This window comes from Grampus griseus (genome assembly GCF_964374135.1).
Source record: "Grampus griseus genome assembly, chromosome: 2".
NCBI lineage: Eukaryota > Metazoa > Chordata > Mammalia > Artiodactyla > Delphinidae > Grampus > Grampus griseus.
This window is the reverse complement of record NC_139018.1, coordinates 102,307,571-102,335,244: the sequence shown is the minus strand read 5'-3', so window position 1 is coordinate 102,335,244 and position 27,674 is coordinate 102,307,571. Positions and strand designations below refer to the sequence as shown.

General features: G+C 35.2%; 1 protein-coding gene across 2 annotated transcripts in view; it reads right to left on the bottom strand.

Moving 5' to 3' along the window:
- The window catches only part of MINDY2 (MINDY lysine 48 deubiquitinase 2), a 113,498-nt gene that overhangs the window by 19,151 nt on the left and 66,673 nt on the right, over positions 1–27,674 (bottom strand). Inside the window, exons 8-10 of one of the 2 annotated variants that reach the window (XR_014296393.1) lie at positions 26,597–26,791; positions 23,097–25,324; positions 22,521–22,653 (exon numbers count right to left, since the gene is read on the bottom strand). Coding sequence is in view for 1 of the 2 variants with exons in the window: in XM_082648919.1 (XP_082505045.1) it covers positions 25,196–25,324; positions 26,597–26,791 (324 nt within the window). In the remaining variant the exon portion in view is untranslated. Of the gene's footprint in view, positions 1–22,520; positions 22,654–22,705; positions 25,325–26,596; positions 26,792–27,674 lie in introns of those variants that run through there. The other variant, XM_082648919.1, reaches the window with a different exon arrangement.

The following is a 27,674-nucleotide window of genomic DNA, read 5'->3' as shown; positions in this document are numbered from 1 at the left end:
TATTTGTATATTTGTTTTATTATTTATTTTTAAAAAGATCAATAGGGATTTAATCATTAAGGAAAAGTTGATATTTAACATGATACAAGGCTTTGAAAAATATGGACTTTGTTGTTTTAGTACATAAGAGGATAAACAAAGTAACATTTGTTTTTTTAAAATTTATCATTTTATTTTTAACTTTTTATTTTATATTGGAGTATAGTTGATTAACAATGTTGTGATAGTTTCAGGTGTATGGTGAAGTGATTCAGTTACACATATACATATATCTATTCTTTTTCAAATTCTTTTCCCATTTAGCTTGTAACATAATATTGACCAGAGTTCCCAGTGTTACAAAGTAGGTTCTTGTTGGTTATCCATTTAAAATATAAGTGTATACATGTCAGTCCCACACTCCCTAACTGTCCCCTTCCCCCCGGTAACCATTAGTTTGTTCTATAAGTCTGTGAGTCTGTTTCTGTTTTGTAAATAAGTTCATTTGTTTCATTTCTTTTTAGATTCCACATATTCACAGTATCGTATATTTCTCTTCTTCTGACTTAACTTCACTCAATATGACAATCTCTAGGTCCAACCATGATGCTGCAAATGGCATTAATTCATTTTTAATGGCTTAGTAATATTCCTTTGTATATAGGTACCACATCTTCTTTATCCATTCCTCTATTGATGGACACATAGGTTGCTTCCATGTCTTGGCTACTGTAAACATTGCTGCAATGAACATCCGGGTGCATGTATCCTTTTGGACCGTGTTTTTCTCTGGATATATGCCCAGGAGTGGAACTGCAGGATCATATGGTAGCTCTTTTTTCAGTTTTTTAAGGAACCTCCATACTCTTCTCCATCGTGGCTGTACCAATTTAAATTCCTACCAACAGTGTAGGAGGGTTCCCTTCTCTCCACATCCTCTCCAGCATTTGTTGCTTGTGGATTTTTTGATGATAGCCATTTTGACTGGTGTGAGGTGATACCTCATTATAGTTTTGATTTGCATTTCTCTAATAATTGGTGATGTTGAGCATCTTTTCATGTCTTTGTGGGCCATCTGTATGTCTTCTTCGGAGGAATGTCTGTTTAGGCCTTCTGCCCATTTTTTGTTTGGGTTGTTTGTTTTGATGATATTAAGCCACATGAGCTGTTTGTAAATTTTGGAGACTAATCCCTTGTCAGTTACATCATTTGTAAATATTTTCTCCCATTCTGTGTGTTGTCTCTTTGTCTTGTTTATGGTTTCCTTTGCTGTGCAAAAAGCTTTTAAGTTTAATTAGGTCCCATTTGTTTATTTTTGTTTTTATTTTCATTACTCTAGGAGGTGAGTCAAAAAAGATCTTGCTGTGATGAAGAATAGTTTTCAATTTTGATGAAGTTCAATTTATCAATTTTTGTTAAAGGTTCATGCATACGTTTTGTCCTATCTTAGAAATCTTTGCCTACCCCAAGATCACATATGCCTTTGTCCTATGTTTTTGTCCAGAACTTGAATAGTTTTAGTTTTTGATTTAGATAAAATCTATTTCAAGTTGATTTATGTATGGCATACATTAAAGGGGTGAGGTACATTTTTTTTCTGTATGGATATCTAGTTTTTCCAGTATAATTTGCTGAAAACACTATCTTTTCCCCATTTATTATCTTAGCACCCTTGTTCAAAAAAAATCAACTTACCCTATATATGTAAGTCTATTCTGCTCCATTGATCTGTATGTCTATATTTTCACTAATACCATAGTCTTTATTTCACCCCTTTGCATTTCCATGTAAGTTTTTAAATCAGCCTACCAATATCTACCAAAAAATGCTGCTGGAATTTTGAATGATTTATGTTGAATATATAGATAAATTTGGGGAGAACTGACATTAACAAACAATATCAAATCTTCCAAACTATAATTCGAGTATCTCTTCATTTAGTAGGCCTTCTTTTAAACCTCTCAGCAATGTGTTTTAATTTTCAGTGTATAAGTCTTAAACAATTTTTGTTAAATTTATCCCTAAGTATTTAATATTTTTGATGCTATTGTAAATGGTATTTAAAATGTTTAATTTTTGATTTTTCACTGCTGCTACATAGAAACATAATTGATTTTTGTATGGAGCCCTTATATCTTGTGACATTGCTAAATATACTTATTAATTCTACTAGCTTTTTTGGAGATGCCGCAAGGTTTTTGATGTACACTATCATGTCTTCTGGAAACAAAGGCAGCATTATATCTTCCTTACCAACCTAAATGCCTCCCCTCCCCCATTGCCTTATTGCATTGGCTAATATCTCCAACCGAATGTTGAATAGGAGTTGTGAGGGCAGACATTCTTGCATAGTACCCAATTTTAGGGGAAAAGCATTCAGTCTTTCACCATGAAGTGTGATGTCAGCTGTGAGTTTTTCATTTATACCCTTTATGAGGCTGAGGAAGTTCCCTGATCTTCCTAATATGCTTAGAGTTTTTATTGCAAATGGGTGTTGAATTTTGTCAAATGCTTTTTCTGTATATAGATTTTCCCCTTCATTCTGCTAATATGCTGAATTACATTGACTGATATTAAAATGTTAAATCAACTTTGCATACCAGGGAAAATTCATACTTGGTTATGGAGTTTGTGTGTGTGTGTGTGTGTGGCTGGATTTCATTTACTGCAGTTTTGTTAAGGATTTTTGTTTGTTTCAAAACTGCTTTGTTGAAAGATAATTCATATACCACACAGTTCACCCAGTTATTTGGTTTGGATTGACATGTACACACTACTATATTTAAAATGAATAACCAACAAGGACCTACTATTTTAAAAAAAAGGAGAGGGGACAAGAGAATGATATAGATGATATGAGATTGGCCATGTGTTGATAATTCTTGAAGCTAATTGATGGATTCATGGGGCTTTATTACACTATTTCTTCTACTTTTATGTATGTTTGAAATTTTCTATAATAAAAAAGTTTTTTAAAATAATAAAATCTAAAAAGTGTACAACTCAATGATTTTAATACATTTACAGATATGTACAGTGATCACTACAGTTTTCACCTCAGAAAGAAACCCTGGGGCTTCCCTGGTGGCGCAATGGTTAAGAATCCACCTGCCAATGCAGGGGACACGGGTTCGAGCCCTGGACTGAGAAGATCCCACATGCTATGGAGCAACTAAGCCCTTGTGCAACAACTACTGAGCCTGCGTTCTAGAGCCCGCAAGCCACAACTACTGAGCCCACGTGCCACAACTACTGAAGCCCGTGCGCCTAGAGCCTATGCTCTGCAACAAGAGAAGCCACTGCAATGAGAAGCATGCACACCGCAACAAAGAGTAGCCCCCGCTCACCACAACCAGAGAAAGCCTGCATGCAGCAACGAAAACCCAACGCAGCCAAAAATAAATAAATAAATTTATATTAAAAAGAAAAGAAACTCTGTACTTTTTTTTTTTAAATTATTTTTATTTTTGGCCATGTCATGTCTTCGTTGCTGCACACAGGATTTCTTTACTTGCGGTGAGCAGGCTTCTTGTTGCAGTCATTTCTCTTGTTGCAGAGAACAAGAGAAACGGGCTCTAGGTGCACAGACTTCAGTAGTTGTGGCATGCAGGCTCAGTAGTTGTGGCTCGCCGACTTTAGAGAGCAGGCTCAGTAGTTGTGGCCCACAGGCTTAGTTGCTCCGCAGCATGTGGGATCTTCCCGGACCAGGGCTCAAACCCGTGTCCCCTGCATTGGCAGGCAGATTCTTAACCACTGCGCCACCAGGGAAGTCCCTGTACTCTTTTTAAATTGTCACCTCACTCACTCACTTCCCTCCCCTGACTCTAATCCTAAGCACCCACTAATTTACCTTCTGTCTATAGTTTTGGCAATTCTGGACATTTTATGTAAATGAAATCATATATTATCTTTTGTGACTAGCTTTTTTCACTTAGCATAATGTTTTTAAGGTTCATCCCTGTTGTGGCGTGTATCAATACTTCATTCATTTTTATGCCTGAAAAATGTTACCTGTATGGTTATTTCACACATTGTTCATTCATTCAGAGTTGGCTGATGGACATTTGTTTTCTCTCTTTTTTTTTAACTTTTTATTTGGTATTGGAGTATAGTTGATTAACTATGTTGTGGTAGTTTCAGGTGTACAGCAATGTGATTCACTTATACATGTATCTGATGCACATTTGGTTTGTTTTCATCTTTTAGCTATTGTGAATAATGCTATTATGAACATTCCTGAACATGTTTTATGTGGGCATATGTTTCCGTTTCTCTTGGGTATACACCTAGTAGTGGAATTGTTGGGCCATATGGTAGCTCTATGTTGAGGAACTGTCGTGCTGTTTTCCAAATTGGCTGCACAATTTTGTATTCCCATGAACAGTACATGCAAGTTCTGAGTTTTCCTTTTTCTTACAATATTTACTCCCTTTTTATTCTAGCCAATCTAGTGGGTGTGAAATGGTATCTCTTGTGGTTTTGGTTTGTATTCCTCTGACGAGTTATAAAGCCGAGCGTCTTTTCCAGTGCTTATAGGCTATTTGTACATCTTCTTTGGAGAAATGTCTCTTCAGACCTTTTGTTCATTTTTTATTGTTATTTGCCTTTTTTTATTGAGTTGTAAGAATTCTTTATATATTCTAGGTAGAAGTCCTTTATCAGATACATGATTTGTAAATATTTCCTCCCATGCTGTGGTGGTTGTTTCAGTTTATTAGGGTATCCTTTGAAAAACAAAAGTGTTAAATTTTGATGAAGTACAATCTACATTTTCTTGATCCTTGTGCTTTTGGTGTCATTTTTATGGATTCATTGCCAAACCAGAAGTCATGAAGACTTACCAGTATGTTTTCTCCTAAGAGTTTTACAGTTTTAGCTCTTACATTTAGGTGTATGATCAATTTGGGGTTAATTTTTTTTTTTTTTTTTTTACGGTACGTGGGCCTGTCACTGTTGTGGCCTTTCCCATTGCGAAGCACAGGCTCCGGACGCACAGGCTCAGCGGCCATGGCTCACGGGCCCAGCCGCTCCGCGGCACGTGGGATCTTCCCGGACCGGGGCACGAACCCGTGTCCCCTGCATCGGCAGGCGGACTCCCAACCACTGCGCCACCAGGGAAGCCCTGGGGTTACTTTTTTTATATGGTATGAGGTAAGGGTCAAATTTCATTTTTTTGCATGTGTATCATCAGTTGTTTCAGCACCATTTTTCAAAAAGATAATCCTTTCCCCGTTGAATAGTCTTGGCACCTTGTCAAATTCAGCTGACCATAGACATATGGTTCTATTTCTGAACTCTGAATTCTATTTCATTGATCAATATGTCTATCCTTATGACAGTAACATATTTATTTTTGTTGCTTTGTAGCAAGGTTTGAAATCAGAAAGTTTGAGTCTTCATTCTTTGTTCATTTGTTGTTGTTATTGTTGCTGTTAAAGATTTTTGTATTGTTTCCATGAGGAATATTAGCCTGTAGTTCTCTTTTCTTATAATGCTTATGAAGGTATTACTGGCCTCATAAATGTAATAGAGAAATGTTCCCTCCTTTGCCTTTTTCTGAAGGAGTTTGTGTAAGATTGGTGTTATTTTGTTCTTAAATGTTTGATAGAATTTACCAGTGATGACATTTGGGCATGGACTTTTCTTTTGAGGAGGTATTAAACGTATAGACTCAATTTTCTAAAAGACATAAGGCTACTAAGATTTTCTATTTCATCTTGAAACTGATTTTGGTAACTTGTGTCTTTCAAGGAATTTATCCATTTTATGTAAGTGATCACACTTATTGGCAGAAAATTATTAATACATTCCCTATTGTCCTTTTAATGGCTGTAGGATTTCTAGTGATGTCTCCTCTTTCATTCTTGGCATTTGTGTCTTTTCTCTTTTTCTCTAGGTCAGCCTGGCTAAAGTAATTTACAATTTTTTCTACCCTCAAAGAACCAGCTTTTTGTTTCATTATTTTCTTTATCATTTGTCTATTTTCTATCCATTTTTTCCTTCTCTTATCATTCATTATTTCTGTCTGCTTACTTGGGTTCGATTTGCTCTTTCTCTCCTCTTAAGGTAGAAGCTTAGATCATTTTTTATAGCCCGTTTTCTAATTGTTTATAACATTTAAAGATTCTTTTGATGGTGGGATACAATGATACTTGGATAGATGAAAGGCAGAACTCTGTTACTTACAGCGCTGAACAAGAAAAAGCTACCATGCAGTACCACGAGAGACTGCACCCAGGGACAGGGTAACAACAAATTAGAGCTGTAGGGGGCATCCTATGTATGGTAAATGAGGTGTGGTCAGTTAGGTTTCATGACTCTTCTGTGGATTGGCTAATTTGAATGATTTAACTAGGGGCATAGGGACTGTCTTACTTGTCTGGTACCTTGTCCCACGGCAGTTAGGTTGGGTGCATAGTGGCCTGGAGTGTGAGAGCCCAGTAAGGAAAGTGGTTGGGTGTGGATTTAGCCACGCAAGCAGGGAAACTGACTTGCCACTAGCCAGGGGCTTAAAATTGATCAAGATAGTGTTTTTAACTTCTTGATATATATTTTAAAGAAATGAAGTCTGAATCTTGAGGAGATATCTGCACTCCTATGTTTATTGTAGCCTGGAAACAACCTAAATGTTCACTGATGGGTGAATGGATAAAGATGTGTGTGTGTGTGTGTGTGTGTGTGTGTGTGTGTGTATACACATATATATAATAAAATATTATTCAGCCTTATAAAAGGATATCCTGCCATTTGGTACAACATGGATGAGCCTGAAAGACATTATGCTAAGCGAAATAAGTCAGACACTTAAAGACAAATACTGCATGATCTTACTTATATATGGAATCTAAAATAGTCAATTTCATAGAAGCAGAGAATATGACGGTTGCCAGGGACAGAAGGAAAGGGAAAATAGGGAAATGTTGGTCAAAGGGGACAAAGTTTCAGTTATACACGATGAATGAGTTCTGAAGGTCTCATGTACAGCATGGTGACTGTAGTTAACAATACTGTATTGTGTACTTGAAATTTCCTGAGAGAGATGTTAAGTGTTTTCACTACAAAGGAAGGAAAAGAAAAGAAAAATGGTAGCTATGTGAGGTGACGGATATGTTAATTAGTTGGTTGTGGTGATCATTTCACAATGTCACAACATCAAGCTGTACACCTTAAGTATGTACAGTTCCTATCTGTCAATTATACCTCAATAAAAAATATCTTAAGATAGCATTTTAAAAATATTACAGTTGACCCCTAATGTCTTATCATCAGTTTCGAGTTCAGTTATTTGGGGCATTTGAGTGGCCTGAATAGTAGAGGAGAATTTTAGAGAGTAGAGCATAAGTTGCCCTGAATGGCATAGAAAATATTTTATTATGAGAGTGAAAAGGAAGAAGACAGAAGTACAAGGAGTCCTAATGGGCTGGCCATAACTAAGTTCCCCATTTACATGGCATTAGCCGTGAAAACAGATCTGAAATTTCTGAGGTCTCTAACAATGTCTTGGAGTTGTCAGGTATGTTAAAAGTCTAAGTTATATTTTTCATGACAATATCTTAGTGTATTTTGGTCATGGTGGTAGGTTCTGCAGTTATATTGTTGGAGAGAATGAACTGAGAGTTCAATAAGGTATATATAAATGTCAGTAGTATTTGTAACCAAGGGGCAAGGGTAGCGTGGTAGCCATGGTCAGACATGCAAGGTGAGAAGTGGCAAGCCAGAGGGGGGAGTAGGAGAATGCAGTGGGGAGTGGGCTCATATGAGGTAGTTGCCTCCTGGGGAAAGCAATCATTTTCATTAATTTTTAGAATGACACAGATCGTAGTGCTATTTGGGAAACAGGTTTCCCATTAGACATGGGAGTATAAAGGTATATATTTTGGCAGAGAGCAAGGAGTATACTAGGATCATGGGCCACATAAAACAGCAAGCATAATAGGACCCCTCATAGCAAAAGAGGAGAAGCAATAAGTGACCTGTGTCTAATTTGTCGGTGGCTTAGGAGAGGCCATCCATGGGCGTAGCTTGGGCAGTGGTCTCAGCGTTTGGTGCGCAGCTCTTGGACAGGAGAGATGGTGTCTGAGGCGATGTCATCTAGTGGTGAACTCCTGGACCACAGCAGTGGCATCTGGGATGTGGGACTGGTGCGTCCTTCGTAAGTGGATACCCACTCAGGTTGATAGGGCTCACGTTTTTCTGACTTTATGGTATAAGAAGAATAAGCCGCTTGTGGAATTTGAAGGCAATGTTGGGCCTGGGAGCTTTACTTTGCAAGCTTAAGTCAAGAAGCTTTGTGGGTACACAGCTAGCAAAAGGGATGCTGGCATCCATGATACTGCCATAATTGGGCCAAAGTACCAGAACCCAGTTGGCACATTTAAACTCCCATATAGGGCTGGCCAAATCTAAAAACTCCCAACAGTCCTAGGTTTTCCCCAGATGGGGGATGAAGGGAATTCTGCAACAAATAGGTTTTAAATCTTATGGCCTGATTTAGGTGCATGTTATTAACAGTCAAGTTGTTTATTTAAATATCCACGGCTGAGGTAGTTAGAGATCTAGAATTAAACTGCAGGCAGGTCCTCCAACTAAGCCAATTATTATGGGCCTTTTGCTTTATGAGTTGGTTTGATTGTTGGCAGGCAAGCTGGCAGGACCTTTGGGCTGCAGAGCTTGCATTATTCACACTTGATGGTATGCAGGCCTCAACATTTGCTGTGTTTGGTTGAAACAGTGACTTGCTTGGAGGGTTTGGGCCTCCAGACTGCAAACCAACAAAAGCACACAGACCAAGAGTAACAAAACAAATAGCCAATGGAATGGGGCACAGCTGCACTTGGCAGGCTTTTGTTGCCTGATATGATTTTGATTTCATCATTATGGGATATGGTGATTTTATTATTCTCTCTGAATGTAATTTCCATTCACTAAGTGGGATTTTCTATTTCCCTTCTTGGTAGTCCACACTGTCTATGGAAATGACCCTGGACAACTCATTTTTATTTCCTTGAGGGGATTGGAGTGAGAGCTCAGAAGAATTACCCACCCCTTTATTATCTGGATATTGAAGAAGATTTCAGGTAGTGGAAGTTCGAGCTCAAAAGGGTCCCCTGTCCGATGGGCAGGTGCCTAGCCTGACAGATAATCCACAGTTAATGGGTCCAAAAGGACTATGCATCCTTGATCTAGCTTCCGACCCTTACGCGGTGGGGGGCAGGATTGAAAATCCATAAAGATACAGGGAGACATTATTAAAAGGGCCTCATATATAATGAGTCTTCATATACATAGAGGAAAGACATAGCCTCTAAAGATAGGAACAAGCATTGGAAAGTTGTTTTAAGTTGCTATAAGGTGTAAGTTACCCAAGGAGACTTAAGAGAGATTAAGGCCTGGGGCAAGATAGAGACCCATTTAGGCATCTATTTGCAGACTAGAGTAAAATTGCGTTATTTGAAGAGACCATTATGTCTCTCATTAAACTGGCTGTCCCTCCCTTTTCCCCTCCCTTCTTCCCTCCTTCTCTCCTTTCCTTCCTTCCTTTGACACTGCATATACTGGGGGGAGGTCCTTTATTCTGCTAATATTGTTTTCCTCCAGAGAGCCTTAAATCAGTATTGTTAGGGTTAGGGACCTCTCTCGTGGCAATGGTTGTCTGGTTTAAGGACGCTTGGCTTAAGTTAGGTTTAAACTAATCCCTTTGCTGTGCTGCAGAAATACCATGGTATTTTTGAAAGATGGAAACTACTGTGCTACAGATCTGCCTTTTGCTTCATTGGGGAAGCCACAGCTTTCACTTTGTATCTCTGCCTGATGACTCATAGTGCCAACCTTTTAGGTGGTTATGGGAAAAGGAAGGGAAAGGGCATGGTCTACTCCTAGGTGGGTGTCTTTCCAAAGGATCTGGGTTGGGACTTAGCACCAAAGGAATCTCTCTCCTTGGTACAACGCAGTGAGCCCTTTGTCCAAAGTATCAGTCCCTTGGCATGTGTTATGTGGTGACAGCTACTAAGGCGCCAGCCAATGTCTAGGGGTCTTGGCGTTATTGGATAACTTTAACAAGTATTCTGGGTGGGAAGGTGCAAAGATGAGATATTCCTCCCCCTCTCCTCTCCTGATTGCTTTAAGATTTTCTGTTTATCACTGGTTTTTAGCAATTTGATTATGATGTGTGTTGGTGTGTGTATTTCCTATTTGTGATTTGTTGAGCTTTGTGGCTCTGTAACTTTTTAAAAATCAAATAAGAAAATTTTGGCCATCATTTTTGTTTTTTCTACACTCTGTACTGTTATTCTAAGACTTCATTTACATGTATTTTCTAAGATGATGTTGCTTCAGGGGTCACTGAACTTGTTTATTTTTTTATTCATTTAATCTTCTTGCTTTTGTTTACCAGTCTTTTCATCTGCAATGTCTAATCCACTGTTAATCTAATCCTGTGAAAATTTTATTTCACATATTTTTTTAAATCTCTAAATGCTTTATTTGGTTTTTTAAGAATATTTTTGATTTCTCTCTTCATTATGTTCATGTTTGCCTTTAAATACATAAATATACAATAGTATTTTAGGTCCTTGTCTGCTAATTTAAAATCTCTTACAATCCCTTTCATTTGAGGTTTCTTCCTGGTTAGGGATCACATTTTCTTGGTTTCTGGCAAGTCTAATAATTTTTGACTGGATGCTGAATATTATGAATGCTGTATTGTTGAATGTATGGATTTTGTTGTCTTCCTTCAAGGAATATAAGGCATTTAAGTTATTTGTTCATCAGTTTGATAAATATGAGCTTTGTTTTCAGGATCTGTTCATTCAAGGGGTAGTTTAATCATAATACTGTGGGGTGCTTTCTTTGTGGTCAACAATGTATGCCCTAGTTGATCACTCAGAACTCTCTGCTTTGGCTGGTTGAAGCTTGAACTTATTGCCCTGCATACCTCTGGGAACTGTTCAGTTTAAAACTATCTTTTTTTTTTAACCCAACCTAATGAGTTTCAGTTTTTTACTCAGCCTAATGTCTATTTAGGTCTTCTGCCCATTTTTTGATTGGGTTGTTTGTTTTTTTGATATTGAGCTGCATGAGCTGCTTGTATATTTTGGAGATTAATCCTTTGTCAGTTGCTTCATTTGCAAGTATTTCCTCCCATTCTGAGGGTTGTCTTTTCAATCTTGTTTGTGGTTTCTTTTGCTGTGAAAAAGCGTTTAAGTTTAATTAGGGCCCAATTGTTTATTTTTGTTAATATATCATTATTAGTGTATAGAAACACAACAGATTTCTGTATATTAATCTTGTATCCTGCTACCTTGCTGAAATTATTTATTCTAATAGTTTTTGTGTGGAGACTTCAGGGTTTCCTATATAAAGTATCATGTCATCTGCAAATAGTAATGGTTTTACTTCTTTCCTTCCAATTTGGATACTTTTAATTTCTTTTTATTGTCTTATTTTTGTAGCTAGGACTTCCAATACTATGTTGAATAGAAGTGGTGACAGTGGGCATCCTTGTCTTGTTCCTGAATTTAGTAGGAAGGCTTTCAGCTTTTCACTGTTGAGTATTATGTTGGCTGTGGGTTTGTTGTAAGTGGCCTTTATTATGTTGAGATATGTTCACTCTATACACACTTTGGTGAGAGTTTTTGATCATAAATGGATGTTGAATTTTGTCAAATGCTTTTTCTGCATCTATTGAGACGATCATGCAGATTTGTCTTTTTGTTAATGTGATGTTAACATTAATGTCAATGAACATATGTTGATTGATTTACGTATCTTGAACCATTCTTGCGACCCTGGAATGAATCCAACTTGATCATGGTGTATTATCCTTTTTATGTATTGTTGGATTTGGTTTGCTAATATTTCATTGAGAATTTTTGCAACTATATTCATTACAGATATTGGCCTGTAATTTCTTTTGTGGTGTCTTTGTCTGGTTTTGTTATCAGAGTAATGGTGGCCTTGCAGAATGAATTTGGTAGTGTTTCCTCCTCTTCAGTTTTTTGGAATTGTCTGAGAACGACAGGTGTAAGTTCTTCTTTATATGTTTGGTAGAATTCCCCAGGAAAGCCATCTGGTCCTAGACTTTTGTTTGCAGGGAGTTTTAAAATTACAGATTCTATTTTTTTTTAATTATTATTATTTTTTTGGCTGCATGCGGGCTTTCTCTAGTTGCAGCGTGAGGGGGCTACTCTGTTGCAGTGCACAGGCTTCTCATCGCGGTGGCTTCTCTTGTTGCGGAGCACGGGCTCTAGGCATGCGGGCTTCAGTAGTTGTGGCATGCGGGCTCAGTAGTTGTGGTGCACGGGCTTAGTTGCTCTGCGGCATGTGGGATCTTCCCGGACCAGGGCTCAAACCTATGTCCCCCTGCACTGGCAGGTCGATTCTTAACCACTGTGCCACCAGGGAAGTCCTCGTTTCAGCTTTATAGACACACATAGGGTCAAAGTGAAAGGATGGATGATGATATTTCAAGCAAATTGAAATGAAAAGATGCAGGTTTAGTCATAGTTATATCAGACAAAAGAAGACTGCAAGTCATAAAGAGTAAGAAAAGACAAAGAAAGTAATTAAATAATGATAAAGGGTCAGTACATTAAGGAGATACAACAACTGTAAATATATACACTCCCAACACCCTAGCACCGAACTATATTAAGCAATTAATAATAGATTTAAGGGAGAAATAGACAACAATACAATAATTGTTAGGGACTTCAAAACCCCACTATCAGCAAGGGATACATTTTCCAGACAGAAAACCCACAAGGAAACATTGGAATTGAACCACATGTTAGAACAAATGAGCTTAATAGACAGAACATTCCACCAAACAGGAGCAGAATACATTCTTCTCAAGTGCACATGAAACATTCTCCAGGAGAGGTCACATGATTAGCCACAAATCTTAGTAAATTTAAGGAGCTTGAAATCATACCAACTATCTCCTCTGAACACAATGGTAAAAAAAATAGAAATCAACAGTAAGAGGAAAGTGAGAAGATGTACAAATATGTAGAAACTAAACAACACACTTCATTTGATCAAAGAAGAAAAAGGGAAGTTAAAATTTATCTCAAAACAAATGAAAATGAAAACACAACATATCAAATATTGTGGAATGCAGCAAAAGCAGTTCTGAGAGGAAAGTTTATAGCAATAAACACATTTGTTAAGAAATTAGATCTCAAATAATATAACTTTACACCTCAAGGAACTAGAAAAAGAACAAATTAAGCTCAAAGTCAGCAGAAGGAAGGAAATAGTAAGGGTCAGAGGAGACATAAATGAAATAGAGACCATAAAAACAATAGAAAAATCAACAAAACTAAGAGCTGGGTCTTTGAAAAGGTAAACAAGATTGATGAACATTTAGTTAGGCTAAGAAGAAAAGAGATGACTCAAATAAAATTAGAAATGAAATGGTGAGAAATTGAAAGTGTTTCTCTTAAGGTCAGGAATAAGGCAAGGATGCCCAGTCTCACCACACCTATTAAATATAGCTCTGAAGTCCTAGCTAGAGCAATTAGTCAAGATAAAGAAATAAAAGGCATCCAAATCAGAAAGAAAGAAGTGAAACTGTCATTATTTGCTGATGATATGATCCTATATATAGAAAGTCCCAAAGAATTGGTCAAAAAACTTGGAATTAGTCAACAATTTCAGTAAAGTGGCAGGATACAAAATCAACAGACAGTGTAGCGTTGGCGGTACAGTGGTGAGCATAGCTGCCTTCCAAAATCAACATACGAAATCACTGAAGTATCTGAAAAAGAAATGAAACCATCCCATTCACATAGCATCAAAAATAATAAAATACTGAGGAATAAATTTAAGTAAATGAAAGATCTGTATAATGAAAACTACAAAACTTTACTGAAAGAAATTGAATACACAAACAAATGGCATGATATCCCATACTTATGGATCGGAATAATTAATATTGTTTAAATGGACATACTACCCAAAGCCATTCAGAGATTCAATGCATTACCCATCAATATGCTAAAGACATTCTTCACAGAAATAGACAAAACAATCCTAAATTTGTGTTGAACCATAAAAGACCCTGAATAGTCAAAGCAATCCAGAGACAAAAGAACAAAGCTGGACGTATTACACTTCCAGATTTCAAACTATGTTACAAAGCCAAAATAATCAAAACAGTATAATACTGGCACAAAAATAGACACGTCGACCAATGGAACAGAATAGAGAGTCCAGAATTAATCCCCAACATATACAATCAACTAATATTCAACAAGGGAGCCAAGAATACTCAAAGGGAAAGGACAGTCTCTTCCATAAATGGTGCTGGGAAAACTGGAAAAATGCATGCAGAAAAATGAAACTGGACCCCTATATTTCAGGCCACTCAGAAAAATTCACTCAACATGAATTTTTTGAATTTTTAAAACCTGATACCATAAAACTCCTAGAAGAAAACATGTGGAAGAATCTCATCGATATTGATCTTGGCAATAATTTTGGGGGTATGATGCCAAAGCACAAACAAAAAGAGAAAAAAAATCAACAAATGGGACTATATCAAACTCAAAAGCTGCACAGCAAAAGAAACAATTAACAAAATGAAAAGACAATGTAAAGAATGGGAGAAAATTTTTGCAAACCATGTATTGGATAAGGGGTTAATATCCAATATATACAAATAACTTGGTCACTCAGCAACAAAAAGCCCAAACAATCCAAATAAAAAATGGGCTGAACTAGACATTTATCAAAGAGGATATCAAAATGGCCAACAGACACATGAAGAGGTGTTCAACATCACTAATCATCAGGGAAGTGCAAATCAAAACCACACTGAGATATCATCACACACCTGTTAGAATGGCTATCACCAACAAGATAAGAGACAACAGGTGCTTGTAAGGATGTGATGTAAAGGGTACCCTTATACATGGGAATGTAAACTGGTCCAACCAATATGGAAAACAATATGGAGGTTCCTAAACAATTAAGAATAGATTTACCATAGGATCCAGCAATTCTATTTTTGGGTATATACCCCCCAAAAATGAAAACAGGATGCAGACGAAATATATGTACTCCCATGTTTATCGTGGCTTTATTCACAATAGCCAAGATATGGAAATGGCCCAAATACCCATCAACCAATAAATGGATAAAAAAGATATGTACACATTAACAACAGAATATAACTCAGCCATAAGAAAGGAAGATATTCTCTCATTTGCAACATCATGGATGGACCTTGAGCAAATTATGCTGAGATAAGTCAGACAGAGAAAGATAAGAACTGTACAATATCACTTACATGTGGAATCTAAAAAAGTTAAAACTGTAAAAGACAGTAAAATGGTGGTTACTAGGGGACGGTGATGGGTGGGGAATAAGAGTGATGGTGCTTAATGGTATAGACTTGTAACAAGTAGTAAATAAGCCATAGAGATCCAATGCACAGTGTAATAAATATAGACAATAATATTGCACTATAATTATGTAATATAAGCATATTATGAGCAATCAGCAATCATATTAAATATATAAATGTATCAAAGTAACATGCTGTGTACCTTAAACTTACACAGTGTTACACATCAAATTTATTCAATTAAAAAGAAAAAGAAAAATTAACTTGAAATGGATCATAGACCTAACTGTAAGGAGTAAAACAATGACACATCTAGAAGAGGAGCAAATCTTTAGTGATCCCAGGCTTAAAATTTTGATTGGATACCAGAAATGTAGATGAAAAATATCAGAAATATAAGAAGTGGTTTAAAAAGGAAGGAGGTCATTGGAACATATTAGGTATGCAAATTTGTGAATGCTTCCATAATTGTGAAGTAAAGAGAATGGACTATAGAGTATTAGGTTCAGTTTTAAATTTCAAGTTGCCACTAGCACTGACTTTTTGTAAGTTGCTTAATCTTTCAAGTTTCTGTTTCCTTAACTGTGATAGTATCAATCTCTTAAAATTTTTGTGAGGATTAAGTAAGGATAAGAATATAAACAGCTCAGTGTCTGATACATGATAATATTCCAATAAATAGGGAGTACTGCTGATATAATACTTATTAGTAACCAGTTAGTTCCATATTTTAAGGACTAGGACATTCAGTGGAATGCCAGGGTTCAGAGGCTACTATATTTAAAGTATCACCACTTCTTTATAGTGATTTATTTAGTAAAGTTGGCAGCCCAAAGAAAAGTCCTCAAAAGGATGAAGAATCCTTTAAATGCTATCACCTTTTGCCTGAGTTGATTGAAGGGTAGCAGAATATGCCACCCCAAAATATGCCTCTTTGCAATGAGAATTATTTGGAGAAATAGCAGATACAGAAGCTCTGAAAACAGAGTTGCTTCTTTGTAATGGAAATTTATACTTATAAAGGAAATCTTCCTTTACCAGAAAGAGGAGGACTAAATCACAAGAGAATCTAATCAATGGAGAAGGCACCAATTTAAAGACTTTAATCTGCATAACAAACCTTACTCTCCACACACTTTCTTTTGTCTTTAACTGAAATGGTATTTAAGCCAGAATTCTAAGCTACCTCTGTGAGTTACTAATTTTTCCCTATCTCCCATGTAAACATATTATAAATTTGTTTTTCTCTTATTAATCTGTCTTCTGTACAAGGCCCCAGCCAAGAACTTAGAAGGGTAGTAGAAGGAAAATTATTCTTTACTCCCCTACATGACCCTGACATCGTTGAAGGTGCTGACTTCAGCCTGGCTGACTTTCTTGGTCCTATGCTCTTGACTTCTACTGCACTTAATTTAAAAATTTAATGCCATAGCTTTAAAGATAGATCATTGACTGTCCAAATATGGTCCTTCCTATTAAGTCTAACTTCCTGAATCTTCCTTGATAAATGAGTAAACTAATGAATCTCCAGGGAGAACATGTCACGATTTCCAAAGTCTTATCTGGAATTTATGATTATATTATTTTATGTATTCTGAAGTTTTGTTTGTTCCATGTTTTTCACTCTGGGCCATTCTGAGTCCAGGTTGATCTCAGTTCTTATGGTAGGATCAGCATTATAATTGGGAGAGAATCAAAAAATGTTTACTTTTATAAGGATTAAGGGGCCTTCCTAATTTAAAGAGGTGTTTTTTCACGTTTAAAGTTCTTGGCTGGTAAGAAAAAAGTTATCCCTAGTCTGTTATCCACAATCTGCTATAATTTATTGGGTGTTTATTATGTATTTGACAATTTAAGTACATTAATCTTTATAACAATTTTAAGAGAGAGAAATTATTCTGTTTTACAGTTGAGAAAAGAGGCTGTGCAGAATTAACTGGCTTTAAGACTAGTGAGTACAAAGGAGGCTAATAGGCCTGATTTTGAAGATTTCTGCAGGGTTTGAAACAGATGTGTCTTAAAAAGTCAAGAGTCAGAATTTGAACACAGACCTGACCTAGATTTATCTGTCCCCTTCCAGATATATTTGTGAGCACAGTCTCTGGAGTCAGATTGCTTGGCTTCAAATCTCAGCTCCAACAAATTAATAGGTATGTACTTCATAGGATAATATAAAGTGAGGAAAGAGACCCTGTAAAAAGGGTATGAGATGGGGAAAGAACAAGGCTGCTTACTTTAGTTTTGTTGAGGCTGCTGTTTCCCAAGCAGCCTAGGAGGATACAGGATGATACCCACGGAAAATCAGGGGAGTCAGAAGGTAGGGGGAAACAGATTAAGGATTTTGGTTCCTTCTATCTATATAACTTTTATGCTAAAGGGGAAAACTGATTAAATAACTCAACTTATTTAAAGGACAGGCAAGCAATATAACTTACCACATAATATAGGTATTTAAAAAAATTCCTCTAAGTAGATATTAGGTTCATTTAAAGTGCCAATGATCATGTAATATTGCCAAGAAAATCAAGATGAATAAAACATGATCTCTGTTCTTAAAAGGCTCATAGTCTAGCTTAAGTGCTGTAAATGAGGAGAAGTCGTCAAAACACTGTGTGGAATGATTAATTCTGCCTAGAAGGCTGGGGAGTCTAAGAAAGCTTTCACAGGGACTTCCCTGGTGGTCCAGTGGGTAGGACTCTGCACTCCCAGTGCAGGGGGTCCAGGTTCAATCCCTGGTTGTGGAACTAGATCCCACATGCACGCCGCAACTAAGAAGTCCGCATGCTGCAACTAAGACCTGGTGCAGCCTAAATAAATAAACAAATACTTTAAAAAGAAAGAAAGAAAGCTTTCACAGAGAAATGCCAGACATCGGCTGACAAAAACTTTGTTGGACAAAAAAACTGTTGGACAAAAAACTTTATATTAGGATTGGCATGGTGTAAAGAGAAAATATTCCCTCCTCAGTTCTTGCTAACTTAGTCCTCCAAGAGAATAGAAGTATCAGATATAACAAATCTACCACTGGGATCAGGTAGTTAACTATTATATAATTTAGAGTTAATTGTGTCTTTGTTCAGTGTCTCTTGAGGGAAAAGCACTGTCTTTATCAAGAGTTGGTCCAAGTATGATAAGAGTTAATCCTAAGTAAATGTGAATTAATGTCAATTCCCCATTTCCCCACTCTTAACATTTGTAAGAAGTAGTTTAATGAGATTAATATATATAGCAGAAAGACTTTTTGGTCTAAATATCAAAGTTTATTGAAATAAAATATAATCTATAATAAAAAATACTAAGGGTGTTACCACTGGTTACAGATTTAAGTATATTAACAAAAATCCAACATTTTAATCCAAGAATGACGCTATCCTTGTGGTACAATAACAAACATGAAATTAAACGTTGAATAATACTGAATAATTCTTTCAGAAATATTTTATATTTTCCCATCTGTGTTCAATATGCCTTTTTTAGGAGTATCCTCCAAAAGTGAAACTTCTGAAACTTAAGACTTACTTTTTAAAATCAAATGGTTTTAGCATAATTAGCATATCAAACAATAACTTTCTTTCATAGAAATTCAGTTCAACCCTAAGCTGGGTAGATGCTTTTAAGTGTCTTTATTCAAAAAATGTATTTAAATGCTCTTTTCTATCAATCTCTAGGGTTGCTATCATTCTACAACTAGAATTAAAGCTGGTCATAAAGCAAAACAGATGAATTATTTCAGAAGTAGAAAGGGCATTAAGATAGTAAAGAAAAGGAGAAAAAAAAAATAGGCACTCATACACAATCTATATATTTAAACTCTTTGAGAACTCTATTTCAATTGGCCATTCTTGGCCTGGCATAGAGATCTATCATAGCAACCTCCTGACCCAAATAGCTGGGCAATAAAGTGGAAGAAGAAAATTTGTTTCTTCTTGTTGTATTTCAAGATCACTTTCTCTGCAGTCATTATACCATTTCACTTGCTACTCCTCCAAATATGTGCCACAAGCCAATTATTCTGCACAATTCAAGGAAAAAAGACTCACATGCACTAACTTTAGGAAATGACTCTCAGGGTACCTCTGAAGTTTCACAAGTGAAGATTATCCCTTTTGCTGATTGTTGGGTAGCAATCATACATCAGTCTCCGATCATATTGTCCTACTTGTGATATGTGGATGTGTGAAAACAATAGTTGTTATTTTACTGAGAAGATAGCATTTTAACAAAAACTACTGGAAGCTTTTCAAATCCTCATCTTTAAAAATCTGAAAAGCTTTAGGATATCCTCTATACTCTGGAAAAAAATGGTTATTTCATACAACCACGATGTAAAAAACAACAAAAACTGACAAAATTGAGAGACATACAGGACAGATTAAATGCCAGTCTTAGTCTTAAAACACATTTCATGAGTTAGAACTGCTCTTCAGGGTATTTCAGTTATAATGCTCATTTGGACAGGTCACTGATTTGGGAACTTAAATGGGTATTTCAGTTTACTGAATTCCTATTAAAGTTGTGACTACTAGAGCCAAATAAGCCAGGATCACCTTCAGAAGAATTTTGCTTTGTCCACCCTCTAACCTAGGAGGCACCCCTGCCTCTCAAGATAGGATATTACAGTGAGGATAGATATAAGGTTTGTAAAGTTAATGGTGACAAATTATTAAGTGATTTGAAGGAATTCTTAGAATTAATATCAGATGAAGTAGAGACATTATAGAATAATACTACAACTTTTTGTTCTTTAAATCTACTGTGGTTTAAAGCTTAGATTTTATATGTTTCTGCCATGGTATTTCAACACCTTATCTGGGATAGTACCATGACCTAAAAAATATCTATTATAAGCAGACAAATCTAAATCTTATCCTTTCTCAGCTCAACAGGATAAAGCTAAACTTGAGGCAATAGCTGAAGACTTTTACCCTGTTTTTTGAGTTGAATTTTTTTGAGATCAGAAAAGTGAAATTAGAAACTAGAATCCTTCATGTAAAAATATATATGTGTATCGCAATTTATTAAACTCTAATTTCTAATGGCAGAAACAATGGGATTAAGTAAGACATGCATGAGTTAAAATTTAGACAGAGCTTCAAAATCAGTTAAACTTATCAGGGTCCTGCAATTTGTTCCTTAGACTGCATTATCTCTATATTGCAGTATATTTTGTTCAAGAAGCCTTCAATTATAATTTTAGTTTTAAAGTGTCACTAGAGAAGAGTAACCACAATTTTTTTATGTTTTCCCAAGAGCTTTAGAAGTGTTGGACATCAGTCAAAAAGGACACTCAATTACTAGAGGACCTAAGAACTCTGTTTCTGGTTAGTTATTTTACTTTTTTTTTTGGCAGTATGCGGGCCTCTCACTGTTGTGGCCTCTCCCGTTGCGGAGCACAGGCTCCGGACACGCAGGCTCAGCGGCCATGGCTCACGGGCCCAGCCGCTCCGCGGCATGTGGGATCTTCCCAGACCGGGGCAAGAACCCGTGTCCCCTGCATCGGCAGGCGGACTCTCAACCACTGTGCCACCAGGGAAGCCCGTTATTTTACTATTTTCGGTCACTTTCTAAAAGAAATTTAATTGTATATTATCAAATAACATTTTACACTTAAAAAACATAAATAATTTAAATAGCCCTAAAAAGGACAGTACTTAAGAGATCTAAATGAATTCCATCCATGCAAAAATGTTTACATATATGTATTAGTAACCTGATCCCATTGTACTTTGTTCCATGAAGAGGCAAAGAGAATCTAAATATTTAGAAATATGAAAGATATCAGAAAAAATAGATTTTTAATGCTTTTATACTCCCAAAATACTCTTGGTTTTGATCCTATAGCCCACAGAACACAAAAGCAACTGTAAAATACTACATGTGGGGAAGAGGGAATTCCCTGGCAGGGGGCACGGGTTTGATCCCTGGAGAGGGAACTAAGATCCCACATGCTGTGCAGCGTAGCAAAAAAAAAAAAAAAATGGGGGGAAGAGATGATGCCATGCTCAAAGACAAGATAATTCTACAAACTTTGACAGCATTAAAAAAAACAAAAACTGGCTTTAGAAATATTGTCATTGGGGGAAAAATTCTACACATTCAAGAACAAAAGATGTGTGTAATATTTATGATTATTTCAATAATACCCTGTGCTTATACTATGCCCTTTATTCCAAGGTGCAAAGCACTAAAAATTAGCATCCTTTAGATATTTAGAGTAAATTGAGGCATGGTAAATTTGCTGAAGGCAAGATAAAAGCCAGGTTTTTAGACAAAATGATTCAGAATTTCACATTTCCCACACCTTAAAATACAAACTATATGCCATCTTTAATGCCTCCATCTTATTTTATCAAACATTAGTAAATTTATTATTATAGTTTAAGTTGTATGCCCAAATATTCTGTGATAGGTAAAAGCCATAAGCTTTCCATCATGTTTTACAATCAATTTGCTTTTTGCTTTTTTTAAAAAAAAAATTTAAATAAATGAGATTGTTTTAGGACAGTTCTAGAAATTCTTGCCTTGATTTTTCTCCAGCAGAATTTTACAAATATCTGCTTTATATGCCAACATTAATATGATAGTTCTTTCCTTAAATATATATTTTACTTCTAGTCCTCTTTCCTCTCAAGATCTTCTGTCTCTTTGTGAACTGAGTTGGTGATTCATTAAAAACAAAATGTTAAGGTTTTGTGAAAGTACAAAATGGTTAATGTTGGGTTCAGTCAACTAATCTCTGATAGTAACTTGCTTAATTAAGCTAAGATCAAGAAGTATGAGGAAGAATTCAAAACATAAGTAGTCAAATACTAGAAATTTTAGACAAAAAATATATACATATATTCCAAAGACTAATCTTAACCTTAAATCTATGTCTCATTCAACTACTAACTTGACATTTTGAAACATGAAATAAGTTACTTTAACTACGCACATTGAAACAGCATATTATAGGAAGCAGCCAATTCCAATTTTAGCTGCCTTAAACAGCTTGGTGATGATGATTCTTAAATCTGAGACTCCTTTGAGAATCTATTAGAAGTCATGGATCCTTGCTTCAGAAACACACACATACACACACACACGATGTATTTTTTAGTGTTGATAACATATTATAAATCACAGCGTTGTTGATTCAATGGGATTAACATGAAGAAAATTTTCATACTGTTAACAAAGACTGGTCACTAACCTTAAGGAAAAGTCTTTGAAGTATGAGACAGTTCAATGACCATATCCATTCATTCATCTGCTTCTTTTGCTAGCTCTGGTTGCAGAAGAGGTGACTGGTTGATGCAAATGTGTCTCTAATCTAGCCTATAAATCTTAAAAACAAAAATGTTTAAGTTCTAATTTCTACTAGCAGTGCACATGTAACAGTTTTCAAGCATTATAAAATACTGTGAAGGAAAGACTTTAATATACCACTATCAAATTCCAGTGCACCTAAACCAACAATGAAATGTCTGAATATGTAATTTGTTGACTTGAGCAAAATAAAGACATAATAGCTCTAAATTCTTTATAACTTTCAAGGATGGGAAACCAGTATCTCTCAGAAGTTTTTTTTTTTTTTAATAGAATTGAACATTTAATTTTCCCCCACAGTATTCAAAGTAAACATTTTATCATTATTACTCTTGGTATATCAAACTGAATTCCAGGAATGTAAGAAAGCCTGACTGGGAAATATTACATAGAAAAAGGTTGAATTAACAAACACATTACATTTCTTAGTTATTTCTTATAAGTATACGTTGACATTTACTTATCTGATAGCAGCACTGCTGGTTTTGAGTGAATTTTTTTTTCTTCTAATGGGACTGCAGAATGGCAGTGTTATCTTTGGAACAAATTAAGACAGTAACAATTAACAGAAGAATACCTTCTACACATATATTTTGCAAGGGCAATAAATAGTTAAGTATATAATTATGGGAAAATATGCCTCAAATATGTTTTTTAAAATTTCTAAGGATTTATTGTTTTGCTTCTTAATAAAATATAATGCACTGTCACTACTATCTGTTCTGGGAAAAACAAACACTGAGGTTTGAGTTTCCTCCTTTAACCAACAGAGTGATATCAAGAATAAACTTGGCCTAAAAATCAACTTGTTTGAGCCAATAGAGAATTCTGTAGTACATTTGATTACTTTAGCAATATACACATATTCTGGGTTATTATTAAGAGACTAACCAAATATTTTGTATGAAAGTTTTATACCCCAAACAGGTTCTCTGATGACTTATGCTAGCATATGAAATTTGAAGGAATAACAAATGGCATAACATAAACAGACATGCAATATAGAAGGATGTAAAAGATACAGCTTGACCCTGGATATTTCCCTTAGAATAATTTCTTCCATAAATAAGACTTTACTTTTTACATATAGATTTATCTTATATCTGGTCCTGGATCACGGAGAATGTTAAGGACATAGCTTAAGAAATCAAGACCACATTTTTTGTGTAGTCTTTTGTCACCCCAGACCACAAAAAGCATTCTCCAAGTGGATGCTCAGGTTAGATTAAGATGCTCTTGAACAAACAAATTTACTGAGGCTTAGAATGTAAATCACGTAACTACTTGCAGCAGCAACAGTCTTTTCAAAAATGACTAAAACAAACTTTTAAATATAAAGCATATAAAAAGGACTATTAAGGATAGTTTTCCAAACTATAGAAATACAGGAAAATATGTGTTGCCTCATAATAAAGTTCAATAAATATTCTTTCTGAATCCTAGAAACACTATAAGATGTTATAGGTTTATTTGGTTCTCATAAGTTAGAATAATCTGATTGCTTCTACATAAATTCCTCCAGATTCTTATCCTCAAACAGATTTTTACTAATGTTTTTCCACTAGACTGAGAGAGTATCTAACATCATTTCAAAAATGTGCTTTTTTGTTGGTTTTAATAAGTATACTTAATTTTCTAGAAAATAAACATTTAAAATTTAAGGTTCAAGGTAATTTTAGAAAAAGGTAGACACTGAACTATCTCCTTTTCTATTTCTACATCTCCATATTTACAAGGCCTAGCATCCACATGGTTTCCTCTTTATACTCACTTATCACACTATCAATAAATAGTAACTGTGGTCCAAGTAACCTTTATTAAAGATTTCAAAATTCCTCAAATTTTATAACACTACAAAGTTATTAAGATTTGATTTTGATGAGTATTGGTGTTATGTAATTTTTTTTTATTGGAAAAGAAATACAAATCTTTTTTTTTCTATCCAAATTAAATCCAAGCTCCATTATCAGTTCTCAAGATATATCTAAAATGTACATTCCTAAAGAAACGTAAAGCTGTTCAAGGGCTGAACTAGTCCAATATATAATTGAGGGTTATTTATTCTTGTTATTTGTGTCTTTTCTTTTCTTTTTAAATCTATATTAAACCCCTGGTTTCTCATGGATTAGATCATAATTTTACATTGTAAAAATTAATTTCAGAAATTATTGTGCTAATATTTAGATTTGAGGAAGGAAACAATGAATACTATTCATTGTTAGAATAGAAGATGAAATAGCTTACTAACTGATATGAGTTATGAATGTCACTATGACACAAATTTGCTGTGATTTGCTTATTTGGCTACAAGTGCATTATTTTTCATGAATGACAACACACAGCATTTTCAACTTGTAACATGAAACTCCAGCTCATGAAGAGTGTACTGTGTGACTTGAAAAAGTCTGATTGTAACTAAGTAACAACCTTTCCCCTGAAAAACATGAACAAAATCCATTGGGAAATCAGGCACAGACGGTATTTATCGGTTTTTCTTCCTTTCCTCCTATGGTTTTGTTTCTGAAGACATACAGATGGTTCCAACATGACCCACACTTGTTACAAAATGACACAGCTATTTTTTTCCTTTTCTTTTTCTTTATCTTTTTCTCGAGGTTCCTTTCGTTTACGTTCACTATTCCCAGATTGTCTGCCACTCGATGGAGAGGCTTGTGCTGGCTGGCTTTGCTTTAAGAAAAATAAACAGGAAAAAATTACCACAATTTTTCCAAGATGCTTAAGCATAGTTATCTAGAAAGAAAAACTACAGGAGTGAAATGAATTATTAGTGGAAAAAGGCTATTGGTGTATAGACTTGTTATGTGATATGGTATCTGAATAACTGCCTCTATCATTCAGAATAGATATAATTAATGTATCCATTATTCTAAGTAAAAGGAACTTCAAACAATAAATAACATATAGCATTATATTGCCTGAAGACTCAAATTCAAGATAACTTGTGTTAAAGTTTAGGAAATGTTAAAGAAAGTGACACCTTTTGGCAAGCTACAATAGTTTTCCAAGATCTCATTAAATACTATAATAAACAGATTTTAAAAGGAGGGAAAAAAACCCCTGAGGACTCAGAGTGTGAAATGTGTATTCTGTGCAATGAGAGAACTTTTTTAGTGAAAAGCTAATCATAACATGGTAGGTTTTAAATTTTAAGCTTGGAGTAGTCAATATTTCTAGAAATAGAAATGTTATACCTATTTTAATAGAGACCTCTATATTTAAAAGTTTCATCAGATCTTAAAGGGCATCAAGCTTTCTTGAATACCCAAATCAAAGGAATAGTTCTAGCATGGTACAAACATAAAAGAAGGGGAATATTTTTTTCATTTAATGAAATGAGATTTAAGAAATAGAAACCCCCTTAGTTACATTTTCAGTGCTTAAAACATTTAGCTGGGGAAAGTGGAAAGGTGCTAACTTTTGTTGAATACTTAGCACATGTCAAACATTGGATTAAATGCTAACATAATTTATTCTTAACCACAAACCTAAGGGTTAAGTATTATCTTCTTTTTTCCAGATAGGGAAAATGAAGCTAAGAGACGTAGAGGACTTTGTCCATGTTGCACCTAGTAAGGGGAGACAGAAGCAGAAAATGCAAATCCACATTTATCTGGCTCCAAAGTCTACATTCTTTCCAGCAGTACCTCATACTGCCTTCTAATTGATAGGAAAGATTTGTTCATATTGGTTTATATTGTTTGAAGCTATTAAGAACTTAATAAATTTGGAAAATCTTCCCATCAGAACTTCAGAAAAAGTAAAATTAACTAAATTAGAAATATATTAAGATAATCACAAACTTAGAACAATGTCATAAAATCCATGGATGCTAAAAATGCTAACAGAGTCAATACCTAACTTAAAAGTTTTTATCTCAGCACAAATTTCTTTATTGCTAAAGTGATCATTATATTTAAGGATCAGAACACTAGTTTTTACCTGGGCCTGTGTAGAAGCAGAAGCAGCAGCTGCTGCTGCTTGTTCCTGTTCCTGGTAATATTGAGAAGCTCGTCTATCCTCTTCTTCTTGGAGTTTCTTTGCTAGTTCCAAATCACTGATTCCTTCAGGTATTTGTTCCCAATTGATCTCTTGGCTCTGCTGTTCTTGTTGTAGAGATAATGCCATAAGATAGTCCTAAGAAATTAAATGATAACCATTTTTAGCTATGAGATTTTATCCAAGAACTAACGTGTGTGAAATATAGGGGTTATATCTACAAACCTATCAGAGTGGCTTTTAAAAAACATACCAGAGGGTAAATGTAAAAATAGAAGTTTTCTATATATTTGTTTGGGAGGTATGAAATTATTTCAGTGATGTTGCCATTGTTATAAATATTTTAAATATTCATTTGAAATTCCTTCTAGAAGCAGTATATAAGGCATTCAGAAAAGCTTAAAAAAAAAAACACATGTCTGTAGAAAATTGTTACAAAGTAAAAAAGCATAAATAAGAAAGTTAAGATTACCATAATATCATTACACAGAGCCAACTACTGTTAACAATTAATATATAATTGTTATATATTAATCATTTTTTTCTATATTCACATACAAACACAAACACATCTCCCAACCCCTGAAACTATCATAATCTGCTTTCTTTTCCATTTAATGTTATAAAAGTCTTCTGTTTAAAAAAAGGTTATAAGAACTTCCCAAGATTATTTATTAAATATTCTCCCAAAAGATGATTTTTAAAGCCAACATAGCTGTCCATCATACAATCATATTCAGTTACTTAACTATGCCTTTCTCCTCCCACACACACCCCCAGATTATTTCCTATGAGAGAAAGTGATGCATCTTTGGTCAAAAGTTATATTATCTAACAAAACATCCACTTTTATTAAGAATTAGTGCTGAATGAAACTTGACTACTCTTGTGCACCTCCCCCAATCTACCCTCAAAATAAGAGAATTTTAAATAACCACAGAGGATATGTAAAAGGTTGTTGCCTGTGAAGACCTTGTACTATCTAGCATGATTATCTTACTGACATCAAGAATTTGTCCTT